Genomic DNA, 20,446 nt, shown 5'->3' on the forward strand with positions numbered 1-20,446 from the left:
ACTTTTTATAATATCTAGAACTATAGCTATTATTACTAGTAGTAATTAATTAATATAACTTCTACGTATACTTATATCTTAGTTTTATTTATACAGAGTATATTATAAAAGTAGTAAGATAGAATATAGCTAATAAAGTAAAGAGGTTCTTAGGTAAAGCTTTTAGAGTTTAAGTTACTAAAACGCGCTATAGTATAGTTAGAATAAGCGCTAGCCTAGTAGTACACTAATATTATTCTATACGTGTATTATACTATATCTATAATTAGTTATATTAGTAATATATTTATAAAACGTCTACTTAGAGTAGTATAAAACTATAAACTATATAAGGTATTAGTAGAGAATATAGTTAAGAGGTTAACTATATATTACCTATTCTACTTAATAGCGCTAATAGCTCTAAATAGTAGTTTTTATAGTATATTCTATTTAAAAGCACTAATAATAGGCTACTAAATATATACTATTTTAGAGCGCTGTCTAGTAGATATATATAAAAGTAAGTAGCTCTTATATACTAAAATAATATATATTAACTAGTAGAATATTTATAGAGAGAAGATAGATAAACTTCTATAGTATTAGTCTATCTTTATAAGTTTATAGAATCTATTACTTTTAGTATAGAGTAAAGATAGTTATAAGTATAGTATTCTATTTCTAATTATAAGTAATCTATAGAAAGATAGTATTATTAGCTACGTAGATATTAGTAGTAAAGCGTACTCTATATAAGACGCGTAAACTAATATATAGAATTTAAAGTAAGTTATTATAATAAAGATAGAAAATATATATAGATATTTAATTAGCTTTTAACTTAATATTATAGCTTCTAGAGCTAGTATAATAAATGTACTTATAGACGCAACGTGTACGTAGCACGCATAGTATTAACTCTAAAGTTAGGTATAGAGGTTTTAGACACAGCGTTATAGAAGTTAAGAGATAAGATAAGTCTTATTATAGTTACTTAGGTAGATTATATATAGGCGAACAAATAGGTTATACTTTAGAAAGAGAGTTTAGATGCGTAGATAGTAGAGAGGTTTGTTATTATAGGTATTGCGCAGATTAAGAGGTATAAGAGGATAATTAGGTAGAGTAAGACGTCCGCGGTCGGGGTTGTAGCGAACAAATAGGCGGGTGACTTGTTGTCTGGGCAGAAGGGTCGCTTAGTGTTCTCTACTATCGCGTTAACGAAGCGAAAAGGTGACGATGGAGTGACTGGACTCTAGGAGATGTGCGATCCAATTCACTATATACATGTGCATCATCTCTACTGTTACCGTAGCGGCAGAGACTTGTCCTCGGCGACCTCGCCTGCATCCTTCACCGGCACCGCCTCCGGGCTCGCAGCGGGCGTCAACCACGCCGCAGGCGCATCACTTTGCGCTGCCTTCTTCGCATCCTTCACCCTCTTGTTGACGAATCCCGGGTCAGGGCTCGCCCATTCGTAGCCAAAGCCATCACCAAGCACCTCCTGTACACCCTCGGCGAGTATCTGCACTGCCTTCCTGCGATTCCTGCTCCATTCCCACGCACGGTACCAGCGACCAGCTTGAACCGCAGTCTCCTTGCCGCCCTCCAATCCATCGAGAATGGATCGCCAAACGAGCATTGTCTTCTCCAACTCGGGAGCGCGCGAGACACCGATGACGCTGACACCCAGCTTGGAGCCGCCGACATCGTCAATGGACTCGTGTGTCCAGGGCACGCCTGATGCAGGGTCTCCGCGGGATCCGCACAGCGCGCCAGCAGATATCCATGTCTCGAGCGCGAAGCGGATGGCGATAACCTCGATGCGCTCGCCGTAGTCGTCGCAAAAGTGGCTCGCTTTGCGCACTGCCTCACGGAGGGAGGATGGGGCGGGGTGCCAGTCACCAAGGCCACCGACGGGTATGCCGTCGTGTCGGAGGAGGCCCATACCAAGGATAGAGGCGTTCGGGACGACGTCGACGCCTGCATTCTTCAGGCGCAACATGCCGCGCGGACCGGCGAGCGACTGGTTCTGGAGCGTGAAGTTGGCGTAGGACTGCACCGCATCGAGTGGCTCGCCGGTCTCGCGGAGGATGAGCTCAGCCATGTCGCCCAGCACATCCAATGGGTATCCACAGATACCAATGTACCGAACTGTGCCATCTTCGTCCCTAATGCGGCGGAGTTCCTTGACTGCTTCCAGGACCTCCGCCGGGCTCACGAACTCGACGTCGTGGCAATATACGAGGTCCAGATATTCAGTGTGCAGCCTCTCCAAACTCCGGTTGACGCTCTGGCGCACCCACTCCTTGCTGTAGTCGAACTCCTCACTCCCTGTCCGCCCGACCTTGGTCAAGATCATGTATGAGTTGCGCGGGAACGTCTCCCGGACGAACGGTGTCGCGAGCGCATCGCCGAGCAGTTGTTCGGAGGGGCCGTAGTAGGGCGAGGTATCGAAGGCGCGAATGCCATGTGTGAGCGCCGAGGTCACGAGACCAGTTGTGTCGAGCGCGAAGGGGTCGGTGTTGTATTGCGAGTTGAACGTGGCTGTACCGAAGACGAGGGGAGGGAGGATGGACGACAGCGGGGTGCGCCGGCCATTGGCGAAGGAGTATGGGATGGGCTTCTGGCGCGTGGGCAGACTGCTGACGGTTGAGGGGTGTTCGATGGGCGTTGTCGCCATGGTCGCGACTGTGCGGGCTGCTGGAAAGGCTATTGGCGGGTCGAGTACCGTCGCGTCGCTGCTGCGATGTCTATAGCGGGGTGTGTGCTTCGCGGGAGGATGTAAGCGATGCGCGCAAAGCAGGATAAGGAGTCGCGGTAGGGCTCTCGTATGTAGTCTTTCGAGTCGTAAAGCTGAGTATGCAGAACGTGGGAGAAGAGAAACAGTCGGCAGCCCGCGGTTTAGGCTCGCGCATGCCACGCTCCGAAAGCGTGAAATCTATGCCTCACCATCCACCGTTTCGGTTGTGGTAAGGCGCCGCACCGCGATGGCAGGAACAGATGGACTAACGGTCGACCCGCATGACGCCATCTGCGTCTGGAACGCGTTTCCTGGCGCTGGGGCGACGGTAATTGGTTGAGATGGAAAAGTCGAAAGGATGATTCATGGATGTTGTGTGATCAAAGAAGGGTCCACCGCTCAAAAAAGACCCTGCCTCGGCCGCCAATCGTGATTAGTGCCGAAGTATCGGGCGCGCATCTCAACATGCGAACGCCAGCACACTACTCCCGCCGGGCTTGGAGAGCTGACATGTCCGCTAGGTGGCTGCCTGGGCCGTTGCAGCGCCGTCATAAGTTTTGATGCGAGCTGCGTGCTGACTGCAGATAATGATACGGAGACGCTAGCGCAAGACATTCCGCAGCTAATCGGGCCGCGACACCTCCACAAAATGGTGCAGGCATGCGGCAGGGATGAACATCGCGGACTTCCTTTCCTGTCTTCGTTGTCTACTTCTTGATTTCGGCCTTGTTTCGCGATGATCTGGTCGCGATTACTTTGATTCGCGTTTGACTCGTTGTGTGACGCCGTCGCTTTGCCGGTAGCTGCTTTGGCTGTCTGAGCTGCTAGGTCTCGATTCTCGTTACGGGCACACCAGAATCGGTTCCATCGTGTGTCAAATTATGGTCTAGATGTTGCGCATCTGTACACTGTCAGGATACGCCTTTGCTGCAGTACAAGCAGAACGCTGCATACCTCCTCATGCACGAGCTGAACGTGTCCCGCTATCCCCATTGGACCTGATTACGTAGGCAGTGGCAGTGGCAGTGGCAGTGGCCGTCGCATGGCAATGGCCATCCTCGCGCCCTCATCATCCCCACCATCGCGTTCTTATTGAAACCAGACAGCGCGACAATGCGACAGCGAATGGCCGCCCAGCGACTGTTCAGCCTGGAGAGGCGCGCAGATGTTTGATGTCGCTGAACGGTACGTGAGCGAGGAGCTGAATGACTGAGTTGCACGCAGCTTCCCAATGTAGCCCGCTGCTGCTCCCAACAGTCACTCTCCTCCTATGAGACGCCGAGCTCGAGTCGGGAGTATATTGCTCGGGCGCCCCCTTCTCTCCATAGGTGATACCTCTTTTCGGCCCCCCGCCACCAACGCATGCATCGTGAGGCTGAACCATGCTTACCCGAGGCCGCCTTGGTGCTGCCGGCTTCGAAGGCGAGGATGGCTTATGCTATAACTCCGATGCTTGCCTGCATCATCTCGCAAAATTCACCTACGACTTCGTTCTTGGCCTCGTGGCGTTCGCAATACCGATTCCCGTTGCCGCACAATGGCGACCAGAATTGTGCAACCAAGCACATCCACTGATCTCGGTCGACTATGGAGAGGCGCTATACGAGACTACAAAGAACGTACCGGTGAGGATCTTTCGACGATGGCAGTGGGAAACGTCACCGACGTGATGCGACAAACGACTGTGGTCATGAACGAGTTCAAAGGGTTTCGCGATGACGGAACCAAAAAGGCAAACTTTCGATCGGCGATGGGGGATCATCTTGGTAACCTCCAGACTTGCATTGACGGCTTTGCTGCAGTCGGGGCCTGTGTCAGTGCTTTTCCTCCAGCGATGCCTGTGGGACTCGTGTTCACTGCCGCCAGCCGCATAATTTCCGTGAGTAGTCAGCATCGTTCTATGATACCGTGTTGAAGTGAGATAGGCATTTGCAGGCGTCCGAGCAGACTACGATCGTGTCGAGGAGTTCTTCGCATACTCAGCCCGTTTCTTCCAACGACTGTCAATCCTCGAGGACAAAGCACAGTCCGGTCCGCTTGCTATTGCTGTTGAGAGGGTCTTCTCCATGCAGCTCTCGGTATGCGGCAGAGCACGACAGCTGATAAAGGAGAAACGATTCAGTGAGACAACGGCTCTGATGTTGAGAAGGTGCTAATATTTGGCAGAGCATTGGCTCAAAACCTTGTGGAACGAGGTAGATGAAGAGCTGATAGCAGCATATGCTGGAATGCAGGCCTCGATACAGGAACTCAACGAAACGATTACTTACGAAACCTACGGCGCTCTTGTGGTCGTTCAAACAGGGGTGGTCGCTAATAGTTCTAAGTTAGACGAGCTTGATGAGAAGCTACAATCCTACCGTTCGAGCCTGGACAAAGGTATCCAGGAAGTCTACGCAAGCACGATCAGTCTACATCTCATCATCACCGAGGGGATCGTTACCCTACGAAATGAGCGGTTAGAAGATCGTGCTCTGCTTCTGCAGATCATCAAAAACCAGGATAAGACGACCAGAGCCCCGGAGATTGAGGAAAAGAAGAAGCTCGCTCAAAAGCCGAAGGGTGACATCGGAGATCGGAAGTTCCAAGCGTTGCGAGAACTCAAGAAGTTCTTCGCCGACAAGCACGATGTCTTCCCTTCGTGGCAGGATGCTCACCAAGAGAACCTGCTCCAAGACGAAGATTTGCGCGATTCCAAGGTAAGCAAAACGGCCGGATGGCTTCATGAGCATGCGAGCTTCAAGAGTTGGGTAAGTGGAGGAGTTCCTCTCCTTTGGTTACGAGGCACCGAGGGGATTGGAAAGTCATTCCTAGCCTACTCGGCCGTCCAAGAGCTGCGTCTACGTCAAAACGAGCACGACTGCTTGGCCTACTTCTATTTCAAGGAGGAGCATCCATACCAACAGTCAATGCAAAACGCGTTCGCTTCGGCTGCACTACAGATTGCCGGATCAAATAACAGATACGCCGAACAGGTAGCGGCCAAGATCAAGCAAGAGTCCAGTGAGTCCGCAGCAATGTCAACCTGGGAGAGGTTCTTCCTCTCGGTGTTTCCAAGTGATAACAAACTCGGTGGTCGCCTTTTCCTTGTCTTCGATGGACTAGACGAGGCGCACGTGCAAGAAGGTGGAACCTTTACGCGGTTTCTGTCGGATCTCAAGCGCCTAAACGCCAGTGTGTCAGTCTTTGCGACAAGCCGACCAGAAGACAAGCCCACACTGCAACTGCTCCAGCCTTCGATCCTCGACGTCACTAAGCATGAAATAAAGCACGATTTGAAGATACTGGTGAAGGACCGTCTTCGCACACTGCCGCGCCTGCGCAAGTTCACCCAAACTACCAAATCAGCAATTCGTCGCGAAGTAGTCAAACACGCAGACAGTATGCTCTACGTCGAGCATATGCTTAGGAGGTTCTCTTACATAGGTCGAGAAAGAGCCGTTCTGCAAGCACTGGGGAAGATGCCTCCAAACTTGCATGGACTTTACGAACTTCTTTTGGACGAGTGCCGACAAAATCGATCCGAAGCGCAATACCAGGCGATGAAGAAGTTATTCGCGTGGCTAGCGTTCTCGAAACGATCGCTTAGCCTCGGCGAGGCATCGAGCTTGGTTCAACTCGCACTGTCCGACGACAGCTTCGACATCGAAGAGGAGATCATCGGACGTTCCTCTCGTATCCTCGAACTTACCCGATCACGGCAGCCAGAGGACGATATAAAGGACGATGACAAAGAGGATGACGAGATCGATGAGCCAATAGACGAGGGCATACCAGAGCTCGGGTACGGAGACTCCCCTCTCTGCTTCCAGGATCGGTCACTGCGGGAATACTTCAAGAGCGTGAGTGTCGAAGATGACGGTGTAACGGAATTTCGGACACCTGCCACCGCTGCGCACCTAACAATTCTGAAGATGTGCGTGGCTGTGATGATGAAAGCGGCCCGAGGAATCGAAGAGCAAAGCTCCGGGCTCACAGTATATGCCATCAGCTATTGGTATGAGCATCTCAAGGAGCTGGACGCGGATAACGCGACCCCAGAAGTTGTTCACGATGTTGTAACACTCCTGCACTGCATCACGGCCAATTCATACAACGTCGCCAAGTTATTCGAACAGCTAGCGCGACATACAGACATATATCCCGAGCGCGCTGACGAAGTGCCTATCGCTTGGTTCGATACGCTTCTGAGTTGGACAGCCAGGTCATCAAGCCTACTAGTACAATTTTCGGATAGTAAAGTCAAGAAATGGACGACCGTGGTCCGTAAAGACAACGTTCTGCTTCGGCTTGCTCGCGGTCATGTCCACAATTGGTTGGACGCCAACGACGATTATTGGATACCCGAGAGATTCAGATTCGTCAGGGCCGCGTTGTCCCTCGTAAGCCACTCCTCATACGCAACGACTTCTCTAATGCGCTGTAGTCATTCCCTTTCGAAATCAATGAATCCAATGAACTTGGGCCACTTGAATACATGAAGGCCATCATAAAGAGATACAAGATTCTACCTGAAGACTACAAGACACTACGGGCTATTGGGTGCACTCTAGCTGACCACGGTTACGCAACGTGCGATGATGACGATCGCGGAGTAGCAATGATCAAGGAAGCTAGCGTGTATCTCACGAGAGCAGTAGACTGTATGCGGGGAGACGTTCTGGACAACGTCGCTACAGTTCGCCTACTTGCGTCAGTATGTGGTCGATGCAACCAGTCATCCGACGCGGTAAAGCACTACGAAGAAGCCTACAACATGCTACCCGATCACGAGGCCGATGAATCTTCTGAACAAGAGCTGGATCAGATCAAGTCAATACGTGTAGCGATCCTTATCGAGAAAGCCTCCGCCCTTTCAACGTTGGAGCAGACCGACGAAGCTTTGCAAGCATTCAATGAGGCGAGAAGATTGCAGGGCGAACAACCACTCGCTGGGACCATTCTGGACGACATAACGCGACTCTTTCCGAATGAGGACGAGGCCCATAGGCGAAGGCTAATGGAGATCCTCAAGAGCTGGACTGAGAAGGAGCGCGATAGCTTCTTCACGTTCAATCTCGAGGATTATGTAATGGAGCGTACGGTGAAGCGCGTGCAAAGGGCAGCGATGCTGTGCAACGAGACCGACCTACTCATCGGCTGGCTGAAGAGTTTAGCCAACACCCTTCCGCCACAAAGCCTACATTTGTTCAACATTCGAGGCGCGGTGGCAGACATCTACTACCCAATGTTGGGCGATATCGAGAACGGCAAGAGACTACGTCAGGAGCTCCTAGCTTTGAAGACAAAGCCCGATCTTGACTATGAAGACTCTATGAATGAGGCAAAGACGCGCCACCGAATGGACCTGGCAGACATCTTGTTCTGTGAGTTCCAGATGACTGCCGATCCAACGAGAAAAGAGGCCATCATGGGCACCTTGAGAGATCTACCAAGCGCCCACGACAACGATGACGACAACAAGAACATTCGAGAATCCCATGTCGATATGCTCCGCGCAAATATGCTTCGGATCATGGGCCCTGCAAAGGAATATGAGAGGTACATGAAGGAACTGTTCAAGAAGTGTGTTGCCGGTCTTGAAGACAGCATCTCGTGGAACGACTCGTCAAGTCTGCGACTACTAGCCAAGGTCTTGGCATCTTTGGACAGCTTAGAGTCTGATGCAAGAATCGCGATCAGCACCCAGTTTTCGATCCTCGACCTTGCGATCTATGGACGTCATCCTGAACCGGAACAGTCGGAGACACGTTCCGACGAGAGCGACATCGAAGCTGGTGCAGAACAAGAGCTAGTGAAGGAAGAAAGCGAAACGTTTAACGAAGGCGACGTTATTCGGAACGATTCCCTGACGGATGAAGCACATGATGCTGAAAGCGAGGATCTTCCGGAAGAGCCGATTGAGGAGAAGCAGGATCCTACAGAGCCGGGAGAACAGGATGTGCCTGAAACAGAGTCCGCCGATCAAACGGAATCCGATGAGCTTGATGAAGACGTGTTCCTAGGTGGAGGTCTTGGCTGCGACGGACCATGCGAAACGAACATCTCATCGTGGACTCAGCCAATCTACTACTGCCTCATCTGTCCGAACTGCGACCTTTGCGAAGAATGCCACTCCAAGCGCGTCCAGCAAACGAAGGGAGTGCAACCAGCGGGAGACAAGACCGAAGAGCCATGGCTTAGCTTCTGCGGCGCGAACCATCGCTACATCAAAGGACCGATGAAGGGTTGGAAGGGCGTCAAGAATGGCGTTATCCGGTATGGAGATACGGAGATTTCCGTAACGGACTGGCTTCGAGGGCTCAAGGAAGAGCGGTGGCCGAATGCTTGGAGGATCTTTTGGACGAGGCAGGGAGGGTTGAAGGATATCGGGGTCGAAGATTGAGGTAGATGTATGACCAAGATCCATATCGCACTCTATGATAGCATTGCAATCTCCAACGTGGAAGGCATGTAATCTTCTTTTTGTTTCTAGCATATATATCTCATGCATTCAATACCTCCGTTCGATACTTGGTTTCACCCAATGCGGCCCCTCTGCACACGTCTTTCCAAAGTTCAGAGCGTCCATATTCGTCCTATCCCAGCCACTAACGTACTTTATGTCCTCTGGGTCATGATAACCATCCGGCTGCTTCGCACGACTAATGTACAAGGCCTTGGCAAAGTAGCAATATCGTCCATGCCAGGTGTACTGCATGCATTTATCATGTTCAGAACACCCAATCCTGCAAGCATCGAGGCTCGTGTGCACTGTGGAGTTGTTTGGGAGCTGGAATCCCGCGTCGAAGGCTGCGTCCCAGTTCTCGCGCTGCGGATATTCGCCTTGCAAGGCGGAGAGCAGGGCGCGGTATATTAGGTTGCGATAGCGCATGAGAAGGTCGCTCTTTGCTTTCCATTCGTTCTCCCATGACTAGAGCTCTTTGTAGAGGGCTGGGGCGGTTTTGTGTAGGCTGATGACGGGCTCGCACCAGTGGTCCTCACCGAAGGGGATATTTTCGAGTCTATGGGGGCTGAACATGGGTCATAGACCGCTGATGTCTATCCCGGCTTTGTCGTGCAGCGCCCACCACAACAATCGGCTCTGATGTCTTCTTTGTATTCCGTAGTGAGACGAGGACCTTTGAGGCCAATGGCGTTGCGCGGGCGATCAACGAGTCTATGCGCAGCGGCTTGGGAAAGTATGAAGCCGGCGCCTCCGTATGCGAACCAGACTTGTTTCTTCACGTCAGGCTGCGCGTCAGAATGGTACGTTCTTCCGGGTGAAGGCGATCCAAAATATCAAGGCAGCGAGGTAATGTAGTCCTCCAAAAGACGGAAGACATTGTCCCAGAAGATGTATGTGTCGCTCTCAAGGAAGACGTACCACTCAGCCGCCTTGTTGTGATCAATCGCCTTTTCCACTTCCGGTAAGAACTTGTACTTGTCAATTCTCCACCCTTCATGACCCTGCTGTAGCTTCGTGCCCTGGCGACTTGCGTTCTTTTGTGTCTCGTAAACAACGTAGTCCTCTGGTGTCAGGTACGTGTTCGGTGGCAGGTCTGCGAGAACGTCGATAGTTCGATGGTCGCGACCGTAGGTATGATTGCCATCTGACACGATTAAGACATTGGAGATGCACTTAATGACTGTTGAGAGTTGAGCATCCGTTCGTGATTTGTCGTCTGCTGATCCGGTCTTCAGTATGACCTGAACCTTCGAGAGCAGATGCACTGGGAAGAGAGCTCATTCGTCCGTGGAGCCGTCCCGCCATTCAGACTATTTTATCTTTCTGAACTGTGTTGTAGTATTCCAAGTCCAGAAGTCCAGCCCATTGTCGCCTTGTGAGTTGGCTCCATGTAATAGCGGCACGAATGGCTTAGGATGGAAGGCTTGTTTCCCTAGGATATCGCTCGGTAGAGATTCGATGTAAGCCCAGTCGAAGAGAACGAGAAATTCGACTCCGATGGCTATGCCAATGAATGCGAACAGCAGCCGAAGGGTGCGCCCGGTGGCCAAAGACCTGACACTGGGTAAGAAGCGGCGTGAGCCTGTAAGCATACTGGAGATTTTGTATAGGCGTCGCGTCACAACACTCTACGTCATATCGAGTTCGTCGAAAGCAAAGATACGCCAGGAGTCTGGCACTGGATGTGCGAACGTCGAAAGATCGCAGCGCGTATGGGTGCACATGCTTGTCGCATTGCTGGCCCGACATTGGATGGCGACACCATGACACCTCAGGCGCCCTCTTTGGGGTGGTCGCCTTACCTGACACCCCTTCCAGCAGGATTGCGCCGTGAGACAGGGTGGTGTCAGTTAGCGAGGTTTGCCTGTTGTGATAACAACGACGACGCTACCCGCGCCTAGCTGAATCGGACCCGGGCAAGCAGCCCTCCGTGTCTCCGTCGCGGCTCTCAAGCTCCTCACAACCTGGAAGTGCGCTCGTACATCCGAACAATCGCCATTGTTGTCGACTGATTATTCTAGCATGATGCGCGACGGTAGTCTTTATCGCGAGGAGCGTATCAAGATCATTGCGCAACCACTTCGGGCGCGGGGCGTGGGGCGCGAATGCAGACGCTTGGTGGCTGAGCAGATGCCGTTAGGCAACCACGGTGTTGGAACAATGCATGAGACGAGCCAGTGGAAGACCAGTGCAGGATTTGCGCGAGAACAATATTGGAGGCCATTCGTCTGATGCAGATCGCACATGCAGCGTGGGTGGCACAGTCCGTTCGTAAGGCTCAGCTGTTGTCGCTTCGCCTGCATTGCTTCAACACCAGCGACGGGCAACAACACCTGCGCATCTCGCGCTCGAAGGAAGACGGCAAACCTATCTGCGGTCCTCAAACTCCAGCACAAATCGCAGCTGCGTAACGAATGCTCGACGGCTCTAGCCCCAGGGGGCTGCTCTCTTCGCGAAGGAATCGAGCGATGTTCGGCTCACACCAATCAAACGGCCTCAGACGCGCCGCGACCGTGAGGCGAGGGGACAGGTGCAGAACAATCGACAGCGGATATGTTGAAGCACCCGACAGCGTATGCGACGGTCGCATAAAGCGCATCGACTTCCAGGAGGCGAAGCATTGGATATCGCATTGCGTGTCATCGCACCCCAGATGCGAAGCACCTGCACAATCAACGCTAATTGACCTAAAGGTGATTGATTGTCGCTACAGGGAAATTGTCCCGAGACCAAAAGGCCACGTCTACGTCGCACTCTCCTATGTTTGGGGCAAACCAACACTAGAAGATACTGTGCAATGTTCGCAGCTATCAAAGGAGCTCCCTCGCACTGTGGAAGATAGCATCAAGGCTACCCTGAAGCTCGGCTATAGGTACCTCTGGATAGACAGATATGTACGCGGGTTCAGCTATCATCCCACGCAGAAGCTGATCGAGACAGTGTATTGACCAAAACGATAGTGTGGCTCAGCAACACCAAATTCATCAGATGGGAGCTATCTATCACGAAGCACAAGTAACGCTCATTGCAGCAGCTGGTACAGACGCTACCTATGGGCTCCCGGGGTTGACTCACGATCTTAAGAATTCTTGTTCCTGCACAGTCTCTAGGACCGTGCGTCAGTTCCATACCAAAGGGTCGGCGATCCAATCGATCATAGATTCTACGTGGTACACTCGAGGATGGACTTTTCAAGAAGGATTCATGTCAAGGCGACGAATGTACTTCACGGATGTCGGTGTATTGTACGTTTGTGACGAGGATCGCCATAGTGCGTCACTCGTCAACATTGCTGCCTCCCTGCGCAATACTTCGGAATCATCGTCTTTTCGCGACAACGAGCAAATCATGCGTGAGTACACGCGGCGCAATCTTACACACGACCACGATGCGCTTAATGCTATCGTTGGCGCGCTCGAGACACAGTCCGAGTATCACATTTGGGGGGTCAATATCTCGCAAAACATCGACGGCACATGCGTATTTCTGCACTGGAGACACTCGTCTCCTGTTCCTAGACGCGAAGAATTCCCTAGCTGGTCACCTATTGGCTGGCGCGGTCAAGTGGACTATTCTCATCATAAACCCCCCTTTTCGTATGATTGTAGGATTGAAATCTGGCAAGATGGAATCTACAGACCTCCCGCACAACGCTTCACCGTTTCGCGACGATCAAAGCACATAGCTGAAGGCCAGCAATCTAAGTTCCTGAAAGTCACGGCGACAATGGCGATGCTTGAGTTCGAATACATCAAGGACCGGCATCGTGCTAATCTTTATGCCAAAGTCGCGTATAGTTCAACGCTGTATCTCTATGTCTTGCCCTCTTGGGATGCCGATCTCGCAGTCATTTCAGGTCCAGGAAAGAGAAATATCAGGCTACCGTGCGTTATGATTCGCCTACAGCGTCGTACCACATGGGGCAAGGACGCACGCCCAACCTTTGCGAACGAGATGCAATCTCTCATCTTGAAGCAACACGACGCGTATTATGAACGCGTTGGATGTTTCTCCTGGGACGAAGATATCACGAAGACGTTTGCTAGAGATCAGCAAGGCCAAGAATTCGTGCATCACGAACTTCGGCACCAACTGCGTAAACATGGAAACGGTACATTCTGGCTCAGGGACGGTTTCAGGACCACTTTCCTTTTAGGTTAGTCGAACAAAGTCGTCGCGAGAAAACATGAATACTAGGCACACATATCGATTCGAAATCGTGGACGTTGACTATGCATCTTGTTTCCGTTTGGCGGCGTCAGAGGTCGTTCTTCATTAACGAGCCACTCAGACTGCGCAGCCAGTGCTACACAACTTGTCACCGTCGCGCAAACTCCCCAAAGAGTCCAATTATCCGCTCTGCTAATTCGTTTTCATTACCACACCTATCAATATTAGCGTCAGCACTCTCACAATGAACGCCTCAACGTCACTAACGTTCGCACTAGAGTCTCTGGAAGCTGAACATGCATCCATTCAGGCTCGCCCGCTAGCAATGCAACTACCATCTTATCTGCGGCTAATCAATCCAAAGAGACTGGATGTGGGCGCGAAGACTTACCGGACCCGCATCGCAATACATGCTGATTGTTCTCACGGGCATAATTGAATTGTGGCATCGATCTGGGGTTATCAACCCATGACAGAGGCGTGAGTGTGGAGTTCCCGGTGTCGCTCTCTATGACACCCATAGATCAGTCTGTACCCCTGATCTCTACTGACCAAGCGGACACCCATTATATTGAAGACTGCGGCGTCTTTGAACTCACCGAGGCGCACTGGATACGTGTTCTCAGGGTTAGGGTCGTACCTGTTATAAGGGATGATGAAGCGACCGTTGACCTCAATGATGAATGCGTTAGGAAGGTCACGATTACCCATGTTGGTGATCTTCTGGAGATGTGGCCGTCGGGTAAGGATTGGAAGAATCCGATGCGGGTGTGAGCATGAGAATCGGAAGCTTGGGTGAGCAGTCTTTATGCACTTGATGTGCCTGCATCATGTCCGCCAGCATCCAGGGAGGCAGTGAATTTATCGTCATGTGTGATGCGCACCGTTTTGCGTAGAGTCTTCTTGTCTCACAAGCCTCCGGCGTCTCTTCACTATTCGGGGTGGCCGATACGTGGATATGTCTTGGTGCCGTCGCAGCGCAAGACAAAGAGAACAAAGAACTGTCGATTAGGACCGTCGACCGTGGATTTATTCATAGCGCGATGTAGTATCCAGAGGAGACTAGTGCGGGCGGCATGTAAGCACGAGTGCATGTCGTGCATCGTCAACTCGGACATATATAAGACGATTCGTCGACTAGCTCCGGATGAATAGAAGCTACAGAAAGCACGTCTGCGTATATGCTCGGGTCGGGTCGCAACGAACTGGTGGCTGGTACTGGTGATCATGAACGACGTGTCGTGTTCGAGGTGCCACCTCGGCATGGTCGAAGACCATGAACATGATAGGCGCGGGCACACAAGTCCCAAACCCCGCGACGCAAGATCTTCGGGAGCAATACGATCGTGACCAACCGAAACAAGTTGGGAGCGGTGAAGTTTAGAGCTGCAGACGTTACGTGATGCAGGTGCGCTGTTGACGATGACGACCATGCTCTCTCGCTTCGTGAACTGCAAGCCCTTTCCTTTGTTCTTGCGCCTCTTCCCCAGTCGACACACGTCGCATAAAGAGACTATGTTCTCCATAACGTAATCCTCTACCAAAACACAGCTGTACGCGTTGCAACCCACACAAGCAACCATCAGGACTAGCTGTTTGCACTACGAAACAAGAATGCGTCTTCTGATCGACGCGGTCGCTACACGATAATCATGCTGCCCATGCGACTGGAGCATCAATTCATTCTGAGCTCAGCACATACGAATCAGCCGATATACGATGGACCGCACCCTTTTTGCGTTACCAACAACACTAGTGATGCTATCCCCTCCTGACAACAGCGCATCGCGAGAACACCCTCTCGCAGCCGCTACTCCTTCGTCTCCACCCAATGCAACTTCGTCCCCGGTCCTAACAGCGTTAATTCACATCCCGCACCCAACACCTTCAACAAAAGCCTTACTTACCAATGATCATCGTAGGCGGACACGCATACAACCTCGTCCTCCCATCCTCATCTAACAGCGCCCCAAGCGGGAACTCTACACGAAAGTCAGCCATCTCGCCATCTCGCCATCTCTCCACACGGCTCAGCACCGCCAACATACCAAAACACTCAAGCTCAACCCCATCCCCCTCCCCCGTATACTGAAACGACTTCACCCGATCAAACTGCTCAGCCCAATACATAGGCATGGCCTCAAACTTATCTTCCTCATCCAACAAACGGCCTAGAGCGAGTAAAGTCACACCGCTGTTACAGAGCAAGAGCCCATTTTGCAGCGTGAAGATTGCTGCTTGGTTGCGGTCTCCCATGCTCGCTGGACTCTTTTCCTCCCGCTGGGCCGCAAGATTGGCGGTGCCGGTATCGTCCACTTTACTGACGAATTGACCGTTGAGTTCGATGAGGAAGCGGCGGGTTAGGTTCGTGTTTGGCATGATTGTGATGTTGTGAGGGATGGAAGAGAGGAAGTGATGCATCATTGCTGGTAGCCGAGGGTACTTTATACGTCTTCGCCTGGTCGTACAAGATACGAGGCTAAGAGAACATCGCATATACCCTATTCTGTGATGCCGCAGCACATGACACTCCATTGGGCTCAACGAGCTGTCGTGAACCAAAAGCAACGACAGGCGCACGTTTATTGTATACGTGGTACAGACTATGCAAGCCAAGGTGGACATACCTCAACGGCCTATCTCACGAAAGCCATCATCACTAGTCCGGCTACCTAGACCCGTTCGCACTAATAACAATACTTCAACCCGAGCTTCTCCGCATTATGACATTGTACTTGAATTGGTATCACCTATATACACCCTCTCACACGTACCTTTCTACAACTTCGCAAACACCGTCGGCACAGCTCCACCCATCTCAACAAGCGTACTCTTATTCCTAACCCAAGCCTCAAGCCCCTTCTTACCGTTCTCCACACCAACACCACTCTGCTTCCAGCCACCGACGCTCATCTCCGCCGGACTCTCACCCCAAGTGTTCACCCATGTGATACCCGCTTCGAGCTGAGCGATAACCTTGTGTGCCAGGTTGAGGTCCTTGGTGAAGACACCCGCCGCAAGACCGACATCGGTGTTGTTGGCGCGTTGGACGACTTCCTCGACGGTCTTGTATGTAAGGATGGACATGACGGGGCCGAAGATTTCTTCGCGCACAATCTTCATGTCGTCGGTGCAGTTTGTGAAGACGGTGGGTTGGACCCAGTAGCCGTTTTGGTAGGCTTTGTCGTTGTGCGATGAGACCCATGATGGGGTTTCGGGACCGCCGCAAAGCATCTTCGCCTTGTCGTTGTCGCGGCCGTGCTTGATGTATTGTATGACCTTCTCGTAGTGCGGCTTTGAGACTAGCGGGCCGAAGTTGGTGGCCATGTCGTGGAGGTTACCTGGGCGGATGTATTGCATCTTCGCCAATAGTCGCTTCTCGAATTCGGGCTTCATGCCTTCCGGGATAAAGACTCGTGTGCCGTTTGTGCAGACCTGTCCTGTTGAGAAGAAGTTGGCCAGCATCGCGCCGTCGACTGCCTGGTCCACGTCCGCGTCTGGAAGGATGACGCATGCCGACTTGCCGCCGAGCTCCATTGTCACGTACTTCATCTCGCCGGATGCGCTGCCTGCGACCTTCTTGCCTGTCGAGACTTGTCCGGTGAAGCTAACCTTGGCGATGCCGGAGTGCTTGGTGAGGTATGCGCCGACCTCACCGCCACCCTGGACGACGTTGAAGACACCCGGCGGTACACCAGCTTCAGCGTATATGTCTGCCAGCACGGTAGAGTGGAGTGGTGTGAATTCGGAAGGCTTATAGACCATGCAGTTGCCCGCAGCCAGACAGGGCGCAGACTTCCACAGCGCAATCTGGATGGGGTAGTTCCATGCGCCAATGCCCGCACATACGCCCAGCGAGTTCTTGGTCGTGTATACCCACGCATCTGGTCGCAGCTGTGCCGTCTCGCCGTTCATGCCGCCTCCGCCTACGAGGTTCGCAAAGTATTCGAGGACATCGGCGCCGGTGACTACATCTACGGTCGATGTCTCAGAGAAGGGCTTGCCGGTGTCGCTGGTCTCGATGCGGGCGAGTTCGTCATTGCGTGCGCGGAGCAGGGCCGCAGCTCGTTGAAGAATGCGCGCGCGCTCGATGGGTGGTGTCGCGGACCATGCGGGGAACGCCCGTTGCGCCGAGGCTATCGCAGCGTCTATGCCAGCGTTGGAGGTTGTGTGGATGTTTGCGACGGGTTGGGCGGTTGCGGGGTCAATGGTCTGGAAGGTGGAGGTAGATGAGCCTGACTGAAGCTTGCCATCGTAGTAGGCGGATCTAGGCGCATATGGGAGAGACATGGTGAGTGGCTTGTGGGCGCAATGGATAAGCCTGGCGTTGCTTCTGGTGTTGACGCGGAGTCGCAAGAGTTTGGTCGCCACGATGGTCACGATGAGCGAAATGTACCGGGGAAATCTTTATGCACAGTTTGATCTGCGCGTGTCAGCCAAGTGGTTAAGATTGGCGCGGTGATGTAACGTGAACGAACATTTGTATGGGCGATAGCGGATGCAGCTGTTGCGCCTCTACTTCCTTTCACGATCAGTAATCCTTCGGAACGTCGCCGAGCAGTACGTCAGCTGAGGGATATGCAAGGGGTGCGAGCAAGATAGAGAAAGCAGCAGCGCGCGCTTTTCAGCGGGATGGCGTCGTTTCCTGTCGCGCCTGCTGTCTGGCACAAAAACGTCGCTCCGATGGCTGCCGCCCTCACCGCCTAGCGATCGGGGAAGGTGCGGCATCGACCGACAGGGATGGCCAGCTCGGAAGCTGCAGCCCAGAGGGGTCGCGCTAGGCCCAACGCGCCCATCACATCATCGGACGCTTTTACGACGTCTTTTTTCTTTCACTGGGAACCACGGTTACCACATCCACGTCGTCGCCAACATTATTATAGTCGTTGTTGGACGCAATTGATCAATCACAGTTACTACCTGCTGACAGCGTATGAGTTTTCACTACTTCGGCCCATCGCCTCTCCTTCCTCGCACCCGTCGCAACATCGCCATCCTGAGGCGTTGGTTGAGCACGTGCACGCGTCCGGTCCAACCGTAAACGGCCCTATTTAGCACAGTCTTATCTGGAAGGCGAACGACATATCTTGCAGCGGCGCACGACTCTCCATTCCCCAGCCTCATCGCCAGCTCACTTTTGCTGCTCCGACCTTCTGCCGACCGCCCGATCGCGACGCCCGGCCCATCTAGACAACATCGTCTCCTTCGAGCGATAGTCCGGTTGGATATATAAGCTTGCCCTGACGTGAAAAGCTCTCTTTAGCAGAAGTATATTCTCGCCATCACCCACCCCAAGCCCACCACCCACACGCAACAATGGCTTTCGAGACCGTGACCTCCATCCCCAAGGATGCCGAGTATGACTTTGTCATTGTCGGAGGCGGCACAGCGGGCTGTGTCATCGCCTCGCGACTCACCGAATACCTCCCCAACAAGAAGGTCCTCTTGATTGAGGCCGGCCCAAGCGACTTCATGGACGACCGTGTGCTGCTGCTCAAGGACTGGCTCAACCTTCTCGGAGGCGAGCTCGACTACGACTACGGCACCACCGAACAGCCCAACGGCAACTCTCACATCCGACACTCACGTGCAAAGGTCCTCGGTGGCTGCTCATCACACAACACCCTCATCTCCTTCAGGCCGTTTGAGTACGACTGCAAGCGATGGGAAGCACAGGGCTGCAAGGGCTGGAGCTTCAAGACCTTCATGCGCGTGCTTGACAACCTGCGCAACACTGTCCAGCCTGTCCACGAGAAGCACCGCAACCAGCTCTGCCTCGACTGGATCGACTCGTGCTCAACCGCCATGGACATTCCCGTAATCCACGACTTCAACCACGAAATCAAGACCAAGGGCGCTCTCAAGCCCTCCGTCGGTTTCTTCTCCGTATCATACAACCCCGACGATGGCCGCCGGAGCAGCGCTAGTGTCGCCTACATCCACCCCATCCTCCGCGGTGAGGAGAAGCGCGACAACCTGACTGTTCTCACCAACGCTTGGGTCAGCAAGGTCAATGTCAAGGGCGACAAGGTCACCGGCATCGACCTCGCACTCCAAAGCGGCGAGAAGTTCACCCTCAACCCCAAGTGCGAGACCATCCTCTGCGCAGGCGCCGTCGACACCCCGCGACTGATGCTCCTCTCCGGCCTTGGACCCAAGCAACAACTCTCCGACCTCGGCATTCCTGTCGTAAAAGACATCCCCGGTGTTGGCGAGAACCTGCTAGACCATCCCGAGAGCATCATCCTCTGGGAGCTCAACAAGCCCGTACCCGCAAACCAAACTACCATGGACTCTGACGCTGGTATCTTCCTGCGCCGCGAGATTCCCAACGCGGCAGGCGGTGACGGCGACATTGCCGACATCATGGCTCATTGCTACCAAATCCCGTTTTGCCTGAACACCGCTCGGTAAGCCCAACAACCCCACATTTCCGCGCTGCAACTAACATGATCACCAGCATGGGTTACGACTCCCCCATCGACGCATTCTGCATGACGCCCAACATCCCCCGTCCCCGCTCCCGCGGCCGCATCTACCTCACCTCCGCCGACCCCACCGTCAAACCCGCGCTCGACTTCCGCTACTTCACCGACCCCGAAGGCTACGACGCAGCCACCATCGTCGCTGGTCTCAAGGCCGCCCGCGAAATCGCCAAGCAAGCACCTTTCTCCAACTGGATCAAGCGTGAAGTCGCGCCTGGCCCGAAGGTCGTCACCGACGAGGAGCTCTCCGAGTACGGTCGCCGCGTCGCACACACTGTATACCACCCCGCTGGCACAACCAAGATGGGTGATGTAACAAAGGACGAGATGGCCGTTGTGGACCCCGAGTTGAAGATTCGCGGTCTCAAGAGCGTCAGGATTGCGGATGCGGGATGTTTCCCCGAGATGCCCACCATCAACCCCATGTTGACTGTGCTGGGTATTGGTGAGCGCGCCGCGGAGTTGATTGCGCAAGAATGGGGCTGGAAGGGTCTCCAGAAGGAGAGGTTGTAGACGCGCATCGCATTTCAAGAGAAGTGTGGCGGTGGGTAGATATGTGTTGGTAAGATAGATGTGACTTGATAAGATAATGAGTGACGACTTTGAACGGTCACCCCA

General features: G+C 52.7%; 6 protein-coding genes across 6 annotated transcripts; 2 read left to right on the forward strand and 4 right to left on the reverse strand.

Annotated features, from left to right (window-relative positions):
* Window positions 1–1,288: 1,288 nt before the first annotated feature.
* J4E88_010943 (uncharacterized protein) lies at window positions 1,289–2,665 on the reverse strand (the record flags this gene model as incomplete). Its single annotated transcript, XM_049404533.1, has 1 exon — window positions 1,289–2,665. The coding sequence occupies one exon, from the start codon at window positions 2,663–2,665 to the stop codon at window positions 1,289–1,291; it is 1,377 nt and encodes a 458-aa protein (XP_049249676.1).
* A 1,597-nt stretch (window positions 2,666–4,262) lies between these two features.
* J4E88_010944 (uncharacterized protein) lies at window positions 4,263–9,110 on the forward strand (the record flags this gene model as incomplete). The annotated part of the gene is made up of 4 exons (XM_049404534.1): window positions 4,263–4,604; window positions 4,651–4,803; window positions 4,894–7,107; window positions 7,152–9,110. 4 exons carry the CDS (start codon window positions 4,263–4,265, stop codon window positions 9,108–9,110), a joined length of 4,668 nt encoding a protein of 1,555 aa, XP_049249677.1.
* Window positions 9,111–10,006: 896 nt separating this feature from the next.
* J4E88_010945 (uncharacterized protein) lies at window positions 10,007–10,810 on the reverse strand (the record flags this gene model as incomplete). Its single annotated transcript, XM_049404535.1, has 3 exons — window positions 10,007–10,414; window positions 10,577–10,727; window positions 10,806–10,810. The coding sequence occupies 3 exons, from the start codon at window positions 10,808–10,810 to the stop codon at window positions 10,007–10,009; spliced, it is 564 nt and encodes a 187-aa protein (XP_049249678.1).
* Window positions 10,811–15,297: 4,487 nt separating this feature from the next.
* J4E88_010946 (uncharacterized protein) lies at window positions 15,298–15,722 on the reverse strand (the record flags this gene model as incomplete). The annotated part of the gene is made up of 2 exons (XM_049404536.1): window positions 15,298–15,325; window positions 15,457–15,722. 2 exons carry the CDS (start codon window positions 15,720–15,722, stop codon window positions 15,298–15,300), a joined length of 294 nt encoding a protein of 97 aa, XP_049249679.1.
* Window positions 15,723–16,121: 399 nt separating this feature from the next.
* On the reverse strand, window positions 16,122–17,633 carry J4E88_010947 (uncharacterized protein; the record flags this gene model as incomplete). Its single annotated transcript, XM_049404537.1, has 1 exon — window positions 16,122–17,633. One exon carries the CDS (start codon window positions 17,631–17,633, stop codon window positions 16,122–16,124), a length of 1,512 nt encoding a protein of 503 aa, XP_049249680.1.
* Window positions 17,634–18,659: 1,026 nt separating this feature from the next.
* On the forward strand, window positions 18,660–20,341 carry J4E88_010948 (uncharacterized protein; the record flags this gene model as incomplete). Its single annotated transcript, XM_049404538.1, has 2 exons — window positions 18,660–19,753; window positions 19,804–20,341. 2 exons carry the CDS (start codon window positions 18,660–18,662, stop codon window positions 20,339–20,341), a joined length of 1,632 nt encoding a protein of 543 aa, XP_049249681.1.
* Between the last annotated feature and the right edge of the window lie 105 nt (window positions 20,342–20,446).

This window comes from Alternaria novae-zelandiae, assembly GCF_023758075.1.
Source record: "Alternaria novae-zelandiae strain BMP 2774 chromosome Unknown scaffold_46, whole genome shotgun sequence".
Classification (NCBI taxonomy): domain Eukaryota; kingdom Fungi; phylum Ascomycota; class Dothideomycetes; order Pleosporales; family Pleosporaceae; genus Alternaria; species Alternaria novae-zelandiae.